Source organism: Apteryx mantelli, chromosome 6, assembly GCF_036417845.1.
Source record: "Apteryx mantelli isolate bAptMan1 chromosome 6, bAptMan1.hap1, whole genome shotgun sequence".
Taxonomy (NCBI): domain Eukaryota; kingdom Metazoa; phylum Chordata; class Aves; order Apterygiformes; family Apterygidae; genus Apteryx; species Apteryx mantelli.
The window spans coordinates 41573347-41588679 of record NC_089983.1 but is presented as its reverse complement, the minus strand read 5'-3'; the positions used below and the strand labels follow the sequence as shown (position 1 = coordinate 41588679).

General features: G+C 39.2%; 1 protein-coding gene across 1 annotated transcript in view; it reads left to right on the top strand.

The window, feature by feature from the left end:
* DPP10 (dipeptidyl peptidase like 10) overlaps positions 1-15333 on the top strand; it is a 287083-nt gene that overhangs the window by 258483 nt on the left and 13267 nt on the right. Inside the window, exons 16-19 of the mRNA XM_067299348.1 lie at positions 138-259; positions 4106-4153; positions 6267-6365; positions 6474-6543. Of these exons, the coding sequence (XP_067155449.1) occupies positions 138-259; positions 4106-4153; positions 6267-6365; positions 6474-6543 (339 nt within the window). The remainder of the gene's footprint in view (positions 1-137; positions 260-4105; positions 4154-6266; positions 6366-6473; positions 6544-15333) is intronic.

Genomic DNA, 15333 nt, shown 5'->3' with positions numbered 1-15333 from the left:
GACACAAAATAGGACAGTGATATTTTGGCAAGATTAGGCACTGGAACAAATTCTGCCACTCTCTGATGAGCTAATTCCTGACATGTTGTATTTTATTCCAATGGAAACCTGATATTTCTGATGAACTTTTCCCCCAGTGTATCAACAGTGGGATCATTGAATCGCCAGTGTCTCTCATGCAGCTTCTTGAAAGACCAGTGCACATACTTCAGTGCAAAGTTTAGCCCCATGAATAGGCATTTTTTACTGCACTGTAAAGGTAAGTCAGATGTACAGCTTGTATTGTATTAGTAGAATGTGTGCTTCCTGAATTAATGTATTCCCAAGAAGTGCATTAGGCTAGAGCCTAACATTTAGCTCAGTAGTGGATTACTCAGAAGTTCTCTACAGAGCTTATTGCAAGACTGTAAGTAAAGATGTTCTGCATAAAAGCTAAATAAACAAGTAAAAGCAGAAAGCTGCTCCAATCCTGGCCATTGAGTCCTAGTAAAGAACATTGACTTTTAAATTCACCCTGGATAAAAATCCTTTGCAAAATAAATGTGGAATTTTATAGTGATGGTACTGTGGTTCACAGCAATAGTGAGTGGAATAATCAACTTCAATGTATTTTGTGTTGGGACTGATCTTGGGCAATCATATCTAGTTAAAGAAATGAGGGCCTGCTTTCCATAACACTGTGTCTGTTTGTGTGTCTAGACAAATATGTGTATGCATACATACACATGCATATATATATCTCAAAAATCATGTATGGTTTAATCCACATAGACAGATCCTGTTTATCAGTAGAATTGTCATAAACAGCATTTAGCCAACTGGCAGCAGTTGGGCTCAGTGCCCACTAAGCAGGCTGGTGTGTAAAAACAGAAAATTCCCAGCCTGCCTTGAGAATTTTATAATATACATCCAGGAAATAAACACTGATAAATAAATAAGATGATAAAAACAGGTTCAGAAAAGCATGAGACAATCAATGATAAAGTGTATGGCTAGACCTACTGACCTTGAAACTTGCAATATTTTAGAGACAACATTCTCCCAGTATTTTTTCCCAACCAGCGTCAGATTGAAAATAATAGAACACAAGTCATTTGAAATACATGTGAATAGCACATTCTGTTTGCATACATTTTTCCTTTTTTTTTTTTTGCAACTGTACATTTTTTACACACAAAGAAAACATCTGCCTGCTTGAGAGTTGAATCTATTCAAACAAATAAACTATGAATATGTATTGGCTAAAATAAGGGCTTTTTTGTGGAAGTGCACGTATAATACCTAGGCGATTAGAAAAAATAAATATAGCAACTGCATGGTTTACACATGGTTAAACCTGCAGCACAAGTTATGGAGCTAATCCTGAGGCCCTTATCTGAGCAAAGGCTGCACCAGTAATGAGCTCCTCGTGATTTAAGCAGTTCTCCCTTGTGCCTGACATGGTCTCTGCGGGGGAAATCTCAGACTGCTGCAAGAAGGAGTGCTGGTAAGTCAGGAGGAGCTTTTTGTACTGAATCAGCACTGTGCCAGGGCCCCCAAGTATAGCTCTTACTTTTTTAGCAAAGTATATTCAATTTGTATTTTTTAATTTGTACCTCTGATACAAAAATGTGGATGTCAATAAGAGCTTGCACATGAAGTCGTTCAGAAATTCCTGACTTGCAGTGATTTTGGAGATGCCAGTTCTCTGTTTGAGGCTGATTAGTCTGTAGAGCAGTCTCCCAGGATTAAATTTACACTTTACTAAATTGCAGCCAGATTAGCCTAAGTTGGCGGTGGTGGATGGAGATGATAAAACACCATCATAAACTTTTTCATACCTCTAACATTAATATAGGGTTGTCAACTTGGGGTTATTCATAGCTCTTCTCTTGTGTCAGCTGGAGTTGACGATTACGGCAGCAGTGTGGCCCCACTGTACTGCTGCAGCACTGCAAAATGCCCATGTTGGTGAGGATCTGTCACAGTATCTTTAAGTTGACAGAGACATCACCACAGAGCATCATTAAACCTCTTCTGCTTGGAGGTGCTTGCATGAGTACAAGGTAAACTGCCTTGAGGAGACAGATGATGCCACATGTATGTACATGCGCACTTGTTTTCCAACAGTAAATGAGCCTGACTGGGTTGTAACGAAAACCAGTTGTCCCAGAAAATCCTTGGAGGATGCTGGACTAGTCCGATCTATGCAAGGTTCAGTTTTTCCACTGCCTGTTTACTCATGAGCACCTTTATTAGGATAACTTTTTCTCCTTAGTTACCCTCAGACAGGAGATCTGTCTCATTATACCAGTTGTATCCATCTCCAGAAGGTCTCCAGAGACTCTTCTGAGCAAGGAGTTAATTTCTAGCTTGGTAGGAGGAGGACAGGTTTGACAACCTCTCCGTCTTGGCAAGCTTCCCTTTTACTTACTTTCCACACTGCCTGTGGCTTTTTCTTTTTCCTCTCCATTCAAACAAGATCCTTCAGAAAGGGAGTAATTGTTTTCCCCGTTTTATACAGGAGGAAATAAGATGTGGATTTGTGTTAGTGAGTTACAGGTCAATGGCAGGTCCAAGGTGCGTACTCAGTTCTGCTGAGTTCTAAGACGATGCCTTTAACACAAGCCTGTCTTCCTCCTTTTTGACTGGCTTTTTAGTCTACTTTAATCTCCCTTTTTAAATCTGCCTTCATCACTCCATCTTGTAGGACTGTAAATAGACCTGGCCTGGAAAATGCCAATGCTTCCCCCAGCAAAATGTCACATTCTGAAAAACTGTCTTTCCTAAATGGGAATTCAAAGGAAAAAAGGAAATGCACAAAAAGCAAAAAGAGGTGATAAAAAAGGCAGAAAGAGACACTGAAGAAATTCTGTTCTTAAAGAGCTAAGGCAGAAAGCTTTGATTTGATGGCAATCTGCCTGTAAGATTTCTGTCAATATTCTCTCTTGAGGCAGAGAATGACGTTGATGAAAATCTTCAGCAGAGGCTGTGAATGACGTTTATGCTATTTACTTCAGGTATTTAAGCTTCCCTAGGCTTGTGCCGTAATTAATGAAGAGAGACAACTAGGCAACCTCCTCAGGATGACTCAAAACCCCTAAATTAAGTTACATCTCTGAACTGCTCTCGGAAGGAATCTTTTTGTCCCGAGTGGCTGTGTAAGGAGTCTGAGCTGGAATTTCACAGGAGGGTCCATGCCCTCCTCTGCCCTGGGGGTCTCAGGGACCTCAGCTTCCCTCCATCTGCCTTTCCAGCCCAATACAGGCTGCTCGCCTGTAATTCAAACTGTTTTACCAAGAAAAAAAATCTAAGTTTCCTGTGCACAAATTCCATATTTGGGGGGAAAAAAAGCATTTTCTCTTGCAAATTGGTACTAGTGGGAGTCCTCAGAGCAGAACAGTAATGTAACTCTACTACTGAACATGCTGAGTGTGTGAAGTGACCCCATTGTCATATGTCCTCTTGCGTATTTGCACAAAACCTTTTAAGATGGAGAATTATTTCTGGTCCTTTCAGTTGCTTAGTGGTACAGTAGAACACACAGGATCTAACATTACTGTGAAGTAAGATTAGGTTACGTTACACCTAGATTTAACCACAATACTGCTGCTCTTACACAGCTGAGGTACCAGAGGAGCTTCTTAAGTAGGTAATTGAGTGAAATACGTGATAATTTTGTGACACCTCTGAAGCTTTGCCTTAGAAAATATAAGTGAATATTGTTAGTAATTCATTTTCCAGTCAACCTAAAGTTAGTGTTTCGGAATGTTAAACTGCTATAGTTTAGACAGCCCTTTAAGGGCCTCTGTAAGTTTTTTATTCTTCACTTGTAGCTAAAAAAAGGAGATAAAAACAAACCTTCTTCTGGGTACAGGGGGCTAGATAGCCTGCTGAACAGGCAAAATGCCGTATGGGTTTCACACTTTGTTGGTGCTGTAATCTTACCTGTGTCCTTCCCAAAAGACATCAGTGGAATTACTTCAGTGTTTGAAATGAAGCATGTATGCGGGGCTTGCAGGATCTGACCTTACTTAGTTACTGGTGTTTTCATTCTTTGTTATTTGTTGAAATATCGAGTATTTACAACCCTACACTTCCTGTATTTTTTTCTCTTCTCAAACAGGGCCAGGGGTTCCGGTTGTTAGTGTGCACAGTACAAGTAATACTGGAAGTGAGTATTTCTTATTAATAGGTACTTTTTATCATGGTCCTTGATTGTTTTGGAGAGCATGGAGGAGGGGAAAGACAGTTACAAGCAAATGAAAACAAATAGATGGCTTATGTATATAAAGTTCTCTTAATTACCTTTTAGCAACATCCCTATCCGTAAATGATAAGGAAAGAAGTTAATCAAATGACTGAAACTTTCCGAGGCTTTTCAGATATGTTTTATGCTAAATGCATATCTTCTCTCTTCTGTTTACACTCGAGTTAATTAGATGGCAGGTTGTTCTTCATCCCTTGCACTTGCTATGTAAATTATGCTGCCATTACGTTACACCTGCTGTATTTTTAGAAATGTTTTTAAAGTTATAATCCAATTATCCTGAAGTAAGGTACAGTCCTTGGAGGACTGATCATCAAATTTGACCTACATACAATGAACTAAGTCCTGCTCTTACATTTTTCAAATCAGAGCAACTCCGCTGACATTTTCAATGATGGCAAATCCATGAATAAAGCCTTTTTAAGAGGGTATTTGATACCTCTACTCTTTCAAGTTTTGCTCATTATTTTCTCTATATGGGCACCAAATCCGTTGCTATTTCCTGGCTGCGTGAGGTGCTGTGTCATATACTATCCTTGAGCAGCAGAGCATGAAGTCATGGATTAGAAGAGAGGGGACATCTTTCTGTTCTAAAACACTAGATCAACCCTTGGCTGTCCTGATGTAGTTCAGTAGATTGTCCCCAGAATTATTTGCAGAATCCCAAAGTTCTGAGCTATGCTTATCTGCATTCGTCTTGTCCTGAGCCAGCCGCTGCTCAACCACAACAGAAGATCTGGTCTTGCATGTTACAGTAGCCTACTGGTAATAATATCATGCTATCAAGTGTTAATTCCTTTTTCTTTTTTCTTTTTCTCACTGTTTATAGCATTTGCAAAACTCAATACCATAGCATACTGAGCAGAAGGAATTTTATCCAACTTAATAAGGGCTACATATTGCTCAAAGTAAATCCATTGACTTCTGTAGAGCTACTCAGTTCTGTGAAGGTAGACTTTGGTTCTTAATTATTTGTATCTAAAATACCATTCATAATGAATCCTTTTAAAAAGGAGTTTATGTAGAGCATCGTAAAGCAAAACAAAGAAAGTCAGGATAGAGGGAGGTTGTTTGCTGCAACAACAAGAAACCAAATAATGAGAGAGAGAATTTATCTATAATGTTTCAGTGCAAGATTAGATGATCCTCTTCAATTAATAGAACAATGATTAAGGATTACTTCAATTATTTCATCCTCAGACTATAATTATACCGTTTTGGTTGACTGCCCAGAACAAACGTTCTTCTTAGATTATCCCTTTTGGCCCTAAGTGGAGGGTATATTGTTTAATAAAAAATTTACATTTTGGAAGCAAGATTGGTAATTTAGGTAAAAAAAGAAAAAGGAAAAAGAACTAATTAATCTTCTTTTCGTATGCAAAAGGACTGCCTCAAATCTGTCTGAGGCTTTAAACCAAATTGCAAAGTCTTGCTCCTTGTTGAAATGTGGAAGGCAAAGGACTTGTAGTGGTCAAGTAGAGCTGTGCTGGCTAAATCCCGACAGAGAGTATATGACTAAAAGGGTGAAAAAAAAACATGCTCTTCAGATCTGCTGGTGGAAGAATGCCTGTTTTACTCTTCCAGGTGTCTCTAATCAATTCTCCCTGTCAGGCTGTATTTTGTATTCATGCCTGCAGCCTGAGAAAGCGTGCCCACTTGAGGCTCAGGCTGTTGTCCAGCATACCAGCCTTTCCCTGTACCAGCTGCTCTTAGTGCTTGTCAAGGATACTAGTATTTGTATTGTTCATCAGCAATTTCACTGCGAGTGTTTTAGCAAAAACAAAGCATGTTGAAGCCAGAAGATGGAATAGAGGTATGTTTTGAATTAAGCTGATTGCTCAGTTTTTGAATTGCAAAACAGTTGCGTTATAAAAATGTGTGTAAAGAAGGAATCCATTTACCAGATTTATCACTGCACATTTGTCTCTTTTTAAAAAATTTTTTGGAATCTTGTTTTCTCTTTGATGCAATGATTCTCCAAACCTTTCAACTTGCTTTTTCTTGCTATTTTCTACAGAGTTTTATATATTAGAAGATAATGCTGTGTTGAAAGAAGCTGTTTTAAAGAAAAAGAATTCCAGGACAGAAATTAAAATGCTTCACATTGAGGATTACGGTAAATTTAGCAAAATGTTATTTTAACAAACCGAAAGCTTTCTTGAAATGTTACTATTTTTCATCTGTGTAACTACCAGCCTTTAATGTTTTGCTCTTTTCTTAAAAGAACTCCCTTTACAGTTGTCACTGCCAAAAGATTTCACGGATCGAAACCAGTATGCCCTTCTGTTAATAATGTAAGTATCCATGTAGAATCACTTAAAATAATAAAAACTACCTCGTAGAAAACATTTAAGTCTGTAATTAAAAAAAGTAGCTAATCCCTGTGCAGGAAAATTACCTCATAGATTTGAGTTGATACATCAAAAGGGTTGTTCTCAGGAAGATTTTGGTTTAGGTGCTCTCTGGTAGACACGCCTGGGTTTCTGAGCTTGTCAAACCTAGCTCTAGTTCGCTCTACTTTTATGTACACGAGGCACCAGCCCTTCTCATGGTGTAGCTGCAAAGTAATGCTGCCGTCTTTTGTGGCCCCGTGCGGATCTCTGCCCACAGAGAACCTGATTCACAAAGTGTGCTTCTGTTTTTCTTTTTTATTGCGGATAGAAATGGGTAGCGCTTCTAAGAGGGGCTCAGTTAAGACACACACAGCAAAACTGCTTTTGGGAGCACTGTCAAGAAGAAAATGTTTTTTGAGCATCGGTGGCTGAAAGCATTACCGGCATGATCCACAGTCTGTTGATGTTTGCAGGAAACCTCTGCGGGAGGAAGGAGGCACTCCCAGACAATCTATGCTATTCCAGTAAAAAGAAATAAAGTGTGTTTCTTCCAGAGGTTGTTTCCCTTTAACTTTTCTCTGCAGAGAAGGTGGAGCAGAGTCAGGAGCGCACCGGCAGCCCACCTGCGAATGTGGCTGGTGGCCACCTCGTAGGTGGCACTGGCTGCTCTCTGCCTGAGCCTGGCGAGGCTGCCCCGAGTGGAAGGGCTGGCCTCTCCCTACAGTCTTTCTGGCCCTAATGTTGTCTGTTCCTCTCCAATAAGTCGGTGGTTCCTAATGGCCACAGCAGGGACAAACAACTCGGGAATTTATCCTGGTGTTCCCTAGGATGCTGCTTTCCTGTTGTCCCCTCTGAATCCCGTAGATGGATTCACAGTTCTGCCTAATATCACCAAGAATGTGTTTTCTGTGTTCCCAAACTCTTACGGCCCTGGCTAGATCTTCTTCTAGTACCACGTGGAAGGAATCGATGTGGATTTCGCAAACACAGCTGCAGGACTGCACTGCTAAATTCCTGAAAATATAACCTTGGATGAGGTGTAGCACCTGGAGTAGACCTCCTTCAAATGACAGCAGAGGTCCTTATTGCTATATGAGAGATTAAATTTACAGGCTTGAGCTGCTGAGTGATCCTGAAGTACTGAACTCAGATCATTTCTTAGGTAATGGGACAAAGAGGCATAAAACTGCTTATTTCAAAGCCCAGTTCACCTGCGTTTAAAACTCAGGCTACTCACTTGTATTTAACTGCAGCTGTGGAGGCTCTCTGCTTTAAACGGCTCACGGACACATTCTTCTTTTCTTGTGGAGAAAGAGGACACATGTATTATTTTATCTTTGCAGTATTTGCTAGCCTGACTCTTGAAGCGCATTTATATTTTAAGCAGCTCTTTTAAGCATGCCAAAGACAAACAGACTCTGCTAATTGACACCAGCAGCATTGCAGGGAGTTGCGAACGCTTGCGCTTGTTCTTTTTTCTGAGGGTAAGGAAACGCTAAGGTGTTAGCAGTGTAACACTTTCCTTTTAAGTATCCTAGTAAATACATACTCTGCCATATATCCTCCTGGTAGAACATGAAATTATATACTCGGGTAAAACCTAGCGAAGAAAGGAAGCAGAAACCTGAAGCAGGCCAAGGCCAAAAAAGACAAAGACAAAGAAAAGCTAAGGAAATACTGATATGAAATGGTTTTAGTTATCAAGAGTTCAAATAAACAAGAATGGTATTGAGGCAGGGTCTCAATTTTGAACTTGCCAAAGTTAGGAACGCCTAATGAACCAATAATTTGACCAAGTCACTATGTATGGATATGTTTTATAAATTTTTTTTCTGTAACATGCCTGTGGGATGAAAAATACTTTTGTTAACAAATACAAATTGTGGTATCTATATTTGTAATACAGAGACTGTGCTTCTTTTTTGTCAAATCCTTATCTTTGCAATACTGAATTCTCAAGGTTAGAAGAGAAAGAAGTTATATTTCTTCAACAGGTTTTTACAAACTTTAAGCTAAGGTCACCAGTAATCCTTTTTTTGAATTAAAGATGTCCCAAAATGAAACATATGACTGAAAACTGTCACTGAAGTTGTAAGAGGTTTCCTGGTGGGATGATTATTTGAGCCTGTAAGTTGTAATATGACTTAAATTTTTTCTAGTTCTTGAGGAAAGTATGATTGGAAATCTGTGTGCATGCAGGTAGTTTGTTGACCCCACAACTCCAAATTGACATCTTAGGGTTTTTTCATTATCAGAAGTACTATTTGCAGAAGAAAAATAGTATTCAGCTCCAAGAAGAACATGTAGCTTTTACAGGAAACGCTGATAAGTTGTGTATGTGGTATCATTTCCCAGATATTTGACTTTCCTAAGTCCCAGAGTGATACTTTTGGGACTGACTGAGAAACACCTTGTTCCTACTGCTGGAAGAGTTACACAGGAATTATATTAGTGGCTGATAACAAGGGTTGCCTTTCATATTGCTCAGTTGTACCTATTCTTCTCCTTATGTTCTCAGCTGTAATTATCATTATATTCCAGCTTTTGAAATTTTGAAAAAGAACACTTACCAATGTTCCTGGTAATCACGTTGGCTTAACTGTGCATCAACTTTTTAGAGCACAAATTCTATATAACTTTTTGATGCAGACTATATACACTTTTATATATATAAATATATACATATACACACACACAGATATATATAAAAAGAGAAAATACGTATTTGGAATAGTGAAGTGTTAGCAGATATGAAGTGGCTTTTACATTCCAGTTCAGTAGGACTGCCCTTTGGCAAGGGCTTAAGAAGAAAGGGAGTGATTGGGAAGGAAAGAAGATGAGAAAAAGAGAACGGGAGTTTAAACATGAAAGTCACCTAATACGTTACATCTCTGGAGTCCAATATAAATGCCTAGTTAAGTGCATATAGACTTCTGATGCTTTCTCTCCTGAGCTGGAGGGTAAATATGGCATGTGAGATCTAACAGCCTGTGACCAGTTGTTCGCTACCGTGATTGCTTCCAAATAGTTCCCGGTCTCTGGTGAAGGTTTATCTTTCCCGTGTCATGGATGCTGCCAGGATTTCCTTTGCCTGTGTGATCTGGCTTCTGTTTGCAGGATTTTGCCCAGATGGCCAGTTTCACTGATTCAGACTAAAGCGCTTTTGATGGTTGAGATTCATAACTTTCCTGTAAATTTTCAGTAACAGCAAGTCCTTTTGTGTTGTGCCTATATGCCCTCTGGATATATGGGGTTACAATCCCAATAACACAAGCTGGAAATAGGTAAATGGGAGAAAATTTTGTATTATTCTCATGGTCACGCAATTCCAGGTAAATCAAATTGCTGAAAGCTAATGGCCATATCAAAGACATGTGGCTATAATAAAGTTGCTATATTCATGTAAGGATGCCTACACGTAAATTTGAACTCCTAACACAGCCAGGTTTCCAAATCCTAAAGCAGAGTCTGTGCTGGTAGCTTCTGGTCCTGGCACAAAACCCTGGCATGAACTCAGTACAGCTCCGTGTAGACACAAGCTTCCTCCAACTCAGCTTCAGGACCAGACCCTAAATATCCTTAAATGCGAGCTGTAATCTTCGTCATAAGGATTTTGTGAAGACTCATCCGTTAGCAGTTGTAAAGCATGCTGCAACACTTAAATACAAGATCACTGTATCACTATGTCAAAATTTATGTTCATCCGTACACCTGGGCTATCTAACAGATACACAGGTCTCACATAGGAACCAGCCATGTTGTCTAGCACTATTTTTCTTTCCAGAATTGTGATGCATAGCCCATAAAATGCTAATAGATTATAACACTTTCCTTTCTTCCATTTGTTCTACTAAACTACTAATACATTTCACACTCGGTTTCCTTCAGATATAATACATACAGTGTAGCTATAGATTAGAGAAGTGTACAGTAATTGCCTGAAAGAGTGATTATCATCTCTTTTCTATATAATTAGGATCAAAGTTTAAATTTCAGATCCTTGATTTTCTCATTATGTTTCACCTTACTCATTAAAAAAGTTGGAAGATACACTCCTTAGTAACACACAGGAAATGATTAAGTAAAGACTCTGGCATTTAATCTGAGTAATAAAATGAGAGGTGATAATCATTCTTTATTTTTTCTTGAACATAATTAACCTCATTCCTTCAAAATTTGTAGATAATGTATCTTAAATGTCAGCATTTATTATTTAACACCATTTAAAACTGTCCAATATGTAAGTGGATGTAGTAGAACGGAATCAATAGAGAGGTTGTTCTGATCCTGTAAGGAACAACCCAACAGGTATTAGTCCGAAGTAATCAGCAAATGACCCCAAGAGCTTTCTGTCCGTCTGTTTGTTTACTTGTTTTCTTAGATTTTTGTAATTAACAGGAATCACTTCACCTATAATTGAAATGAAGAAAGATTTAGGCCTTACACAAGCAATCAAACCTGTTTATGCCTCCAGTTAATATATTCTCAGGACTGATAGCAAGATGAAGACAGTAGGGTTGGAAGTGAAGTTTTTTCACAGCCTCAGGAATAACTCATTAATAGAATAGCAGAAATGGAGAGAGGCGTAATGCAAGTATTGGGAAATATCAGAGATCTGTGATATGATAATACTTTACATATTCATAGCCATCTTTTTTATTTGTTGTAAAGGACTTTACTCATTTTAATTGGCAGCTGTTGCAAGTGAAGGGACAATGCTTTGCTGCATAGTGAAGTTTAAAAATACGTGGTGGATTGCACTACTTCTAATGCAATATGCTGGCAAGGAGCACATCCCTGAAGACCTTTGCATTTGGCTGTGTTAGCTCTTCCCCTATAAAAGAACTGCAAAGTTTAATTTTGTTGGGCTGCCTAAGTTATGTAGATGGGTCATTAATTATTTTGCAAGTTATCCATCTAATGCCTTCATTCCTCCCTCCTCTACCTAGTATGACAGTATTTTACAGCTCTTTTTGTGTTGCTGTTACATCAAAGTATTCAATGGGGATTCTCTTATTTTTTACTCTTTTACATTGTTTCCACATTCTTTGGACTTCCTAATGTTTTCCATATAGGGTGAATTCATTTAGCTCAGGCGAGACGAGGGACGAACTGGAAGCTTACTGCAGCTGTTGCATTTTGGGCAGCAGTCCTGGTGCATGGGGAATGATGGAACTATTCACTCCCTTTCTCATGAGTTTGGTCTCCAAAAAGCTTGGAGAATCCATCCCATTTTAGCCTCCTCTCTCCCCCTTTCTCCCACAGCAATACACATCTTACATAGGGAGGTATAGCAGAAGACCCTACGTGAATAAATAGTTCATCTAAGGCTTGTTAGAAAAAGCCAAGAAAAGATTCAAAACCTCTCCTCCTTTTCTGATGACACAGAACAGTGTTGCATCTCTTGTTCTCAAAACTGTATTTTCGAAGTCTTCAGCCTTGAGGGGTTTGGAAGGATGTTTTAAGAATAACAATTTTATTTCTTGTATTATGATCTCTACTTCAGTCCTATCTACCACATGATTCTGCCCTGGTAATGGAACCACTTCTGATAGTGCGTTTTAATTGGTTTGGCTATATCTGCAGGGAGGAGTTATAAACACATGATCTGGTTTTAGGTGTGTGTGTCTAAACAGGATATATGAATAGGGGGAAAATGTTTGGGGTTCTGTGTCATCAGTGTTTGAGGCTACTCACGTTCCCTGATTTTGCACCAGTAAGGGTGGGTGTGTTTGAAAGCTAACCAAGAGATGCTCATGAAATCTGAGAAACAAAGTAAGTTTTTCCATTATGCCAGTTTTGCAAAATGGTCTTTTTTCTTTCTATTCGGTTTCACCATAAGCAAAAGAGGACTTTTATCAGTGATATTTTTTTGTATATGGTAGATAGATTTTATCCTTTGAGATGTAGTCTTTCTCACATATTTGCTATCCATATGCTGTATGAGATTCACTTTTTCACAGAAATAGAAATGTACAGAACATTAAGCAGTGATGATAGCAGTTATTTTCCACGTATCTTTTAAAATTGTTTCCCCTCTGCTTGGTCAGCCCTATAACTTCTAAAATTCCTCTTTAAAATCTCCCCATTTAGTTTTTAAGTGGAGCACAACCTGGAGCAAATTTTGCTGCAGTCATGATAGCACCATGGCAGTGGCGTAGTGCTCACAGTACAACAGCAATTGCCTCTCTGATAAAACTATATTATCCCCCATAGGCTGCGACTAGAGTCATGAACAGAGACTTTAACTAAAGCTTCTGGTTACAGAATCCAGAAAAACAGATTCTTCTCTTTTCAGCAAAATATGAACTTATGATGAGCTGCCCCTTTTTTCCAGACAGTCTGAGGTGTATGTGACTGCACTGCAAGAAGCATACAAATTACCCACTAAGGTCAATGATGTTGGTGTATTATTGATGGCTTCTGTCTGTTTAAATGGTACCTCGATGGCAAACTTCAGCAGCATGCCTGAGTTGTCAGCAGTTGCGCTGCCACAGCGGACTCATAACCCAAGTGTAGGCACTGCTAAAGGCACACGCTTGGTAGGTCTGAGCTTTGAAAGTCAGGAACAAAAATTAAAATGGGCAGGTGCAGATGCTGTCACATACGAGAAGACAAAAATGAATCAGGAATTATTAGGCATCATCTTCATTTAAATCATTCTGCTCTTGTTATTTGACTATGGAGAATGCCGGGATGCTGCTTCTTAAGGAGCCCCTGGAGGATGCCAAAGAGCATGTAGCTTTGCATTGCCATTTCGGGGCTGGCTATGGTTTTGCTGTAATGCTTTGGCTGGTCTGTTGTTCCCTAATGTCTATCCATAGTCAGGTGGGAAGAAGATTTCTGCATTTATATTACACCCCAGCATAAGTGTTTTTCTTCCAGGCTTATTAGCGGAGTCAAGAAATAATTCTTTGAGCAAGGTAACACTGAACAGAAGTTAATTATTAGTAACCTATAAATAGCAATGAGTGTAAAGCAGAAACCCTTGGATCCAAATACTTCAGACCTGTGAGAAAGCTGGAATCCCAGAACACCATACTTTGGGCTGTGCATCTAGTATCGCACTATAGTAACAAGTCTGCTTTCTTATGGAGCCCTCAGGGCAGTGGTCAAACTTGCCTGAAGGATTAATACCTTGCAGAAGCCCCACTGAAGAGTAAAAGTGGGGCCTAATGGGGGCATAGAAGTTATGCTGTCTCCCTATGGAGAAGGGAATCACACCTCAGCTAATCAGTATCATTTTATACTACCGGCTGAAGAGTAAAGAGACCTTTTGATGCCAGTGGGAATCTTGACATGCGCCTCAACGGAAATGGCTCTATATGCCTGTCAGAGGCTACTTATATGGACATTTTTGAAATAAATTAGCCACTGGAAAATTGTTTCCAAAAGCAATACATCAAACAACCCATCATGAAGGAGCGGAAGATGTATGGAGTTTAAAGTCTGAGCCTAAAACCAGCCCAGCTGTGCCCTCTGGAGAGGAGCTCGGGAGGAACGCTGTTGCCAGTTCCCACAGACCAAGAATCTTGCTGGGGTTTTGTTTCATTTAAACCCCCTTTTTTTGGTTTAAAATGCCTACTGGTGCAGAGGAAAGCTTCTAGATGTTTTCCCCAGTGCCTAGATATGTAACGTATATAAAACAGATGAGGACACTGTATATGTTTTGTTCTTATGTTGGGTGGGAAGGAGGCAGGCTGACTGGTGATTTTTTTCACTTGTATGGGGAACAGTAAACTCCTGGAAAGATACCTAGCCAGACACAGCCAGGGTATTTCTGACAGATTATCTAGTTGTGAAAGTTGGAAGAACTTAAATATATAACTGGACAGAGGCTGCGGTTACTGAAAACAGTGGTAAAAGTTCTGTGAAAGTAGCTGTGTCAGTGTGGAGGGCTTCTGAAAACCGTGTTCTGTGCAATAAGCACAAATAGTAAGAGTCGTTCTGCTCCTGCTCCTGTTGTAAAAATAACAATAATATACTTCTGAGACTGGTATTTTCCACAGAGCTCGCTTGACAAAAAGTAATTCCAAATTCATTGCTCTGCATTGTTCCACAGTTAGTGTAATCACAACTGAATCGCTTAAGCAGACACAAAAATACCCTGGCTTTCTTTTTATAAAGCCAAGTGTAAACTTGATGCACAAGATAATGATGAATCAAGCATAACATATTTCCACTGAATCTAAAACTAAGTAATCCTGATTTCAGTGTATGATATATCAGCTATGTATGTATGGTAGGTCCTACTGAATCGAGAACATATGTATTCATCACATGCTTGCTAATTAATAGCACAATTACCTTGAAGGTGACCTGTTATCCACAGCTAAAAAAAGACACTGAATCAGCACCTTACTGTATGTAAAAGGCAGTAGTTATTGCAGGAGATGATATTATCTCTCTTTCCTCCCACAGGTTTATGTAACTCTCTCAAACTAAGACTTCTTCAGCAAAATAATAATTTCTGGCTTCATCTTTCTTTCACCTTAGACAGGATATTCCTGCAGACACTGTCCAATCTAATTTCCATACAGCCAGCACAGACACTTTTACATTTTAATTTGCATTCAACTGGCAGATGCGGTCTGCATAGAAGTGTTTTGCATTTTGTACAACTTCACGGTAGCCTGCTCTCTTATTCTGTGTTTATCTTGGGGGAAAAATAATGACAAGCTCCCCTTTTAAAACTGACATTTTGTTTTCTTTGGAAGAAAAAAAGTATATATGCCTTCAATGGAAAATGCT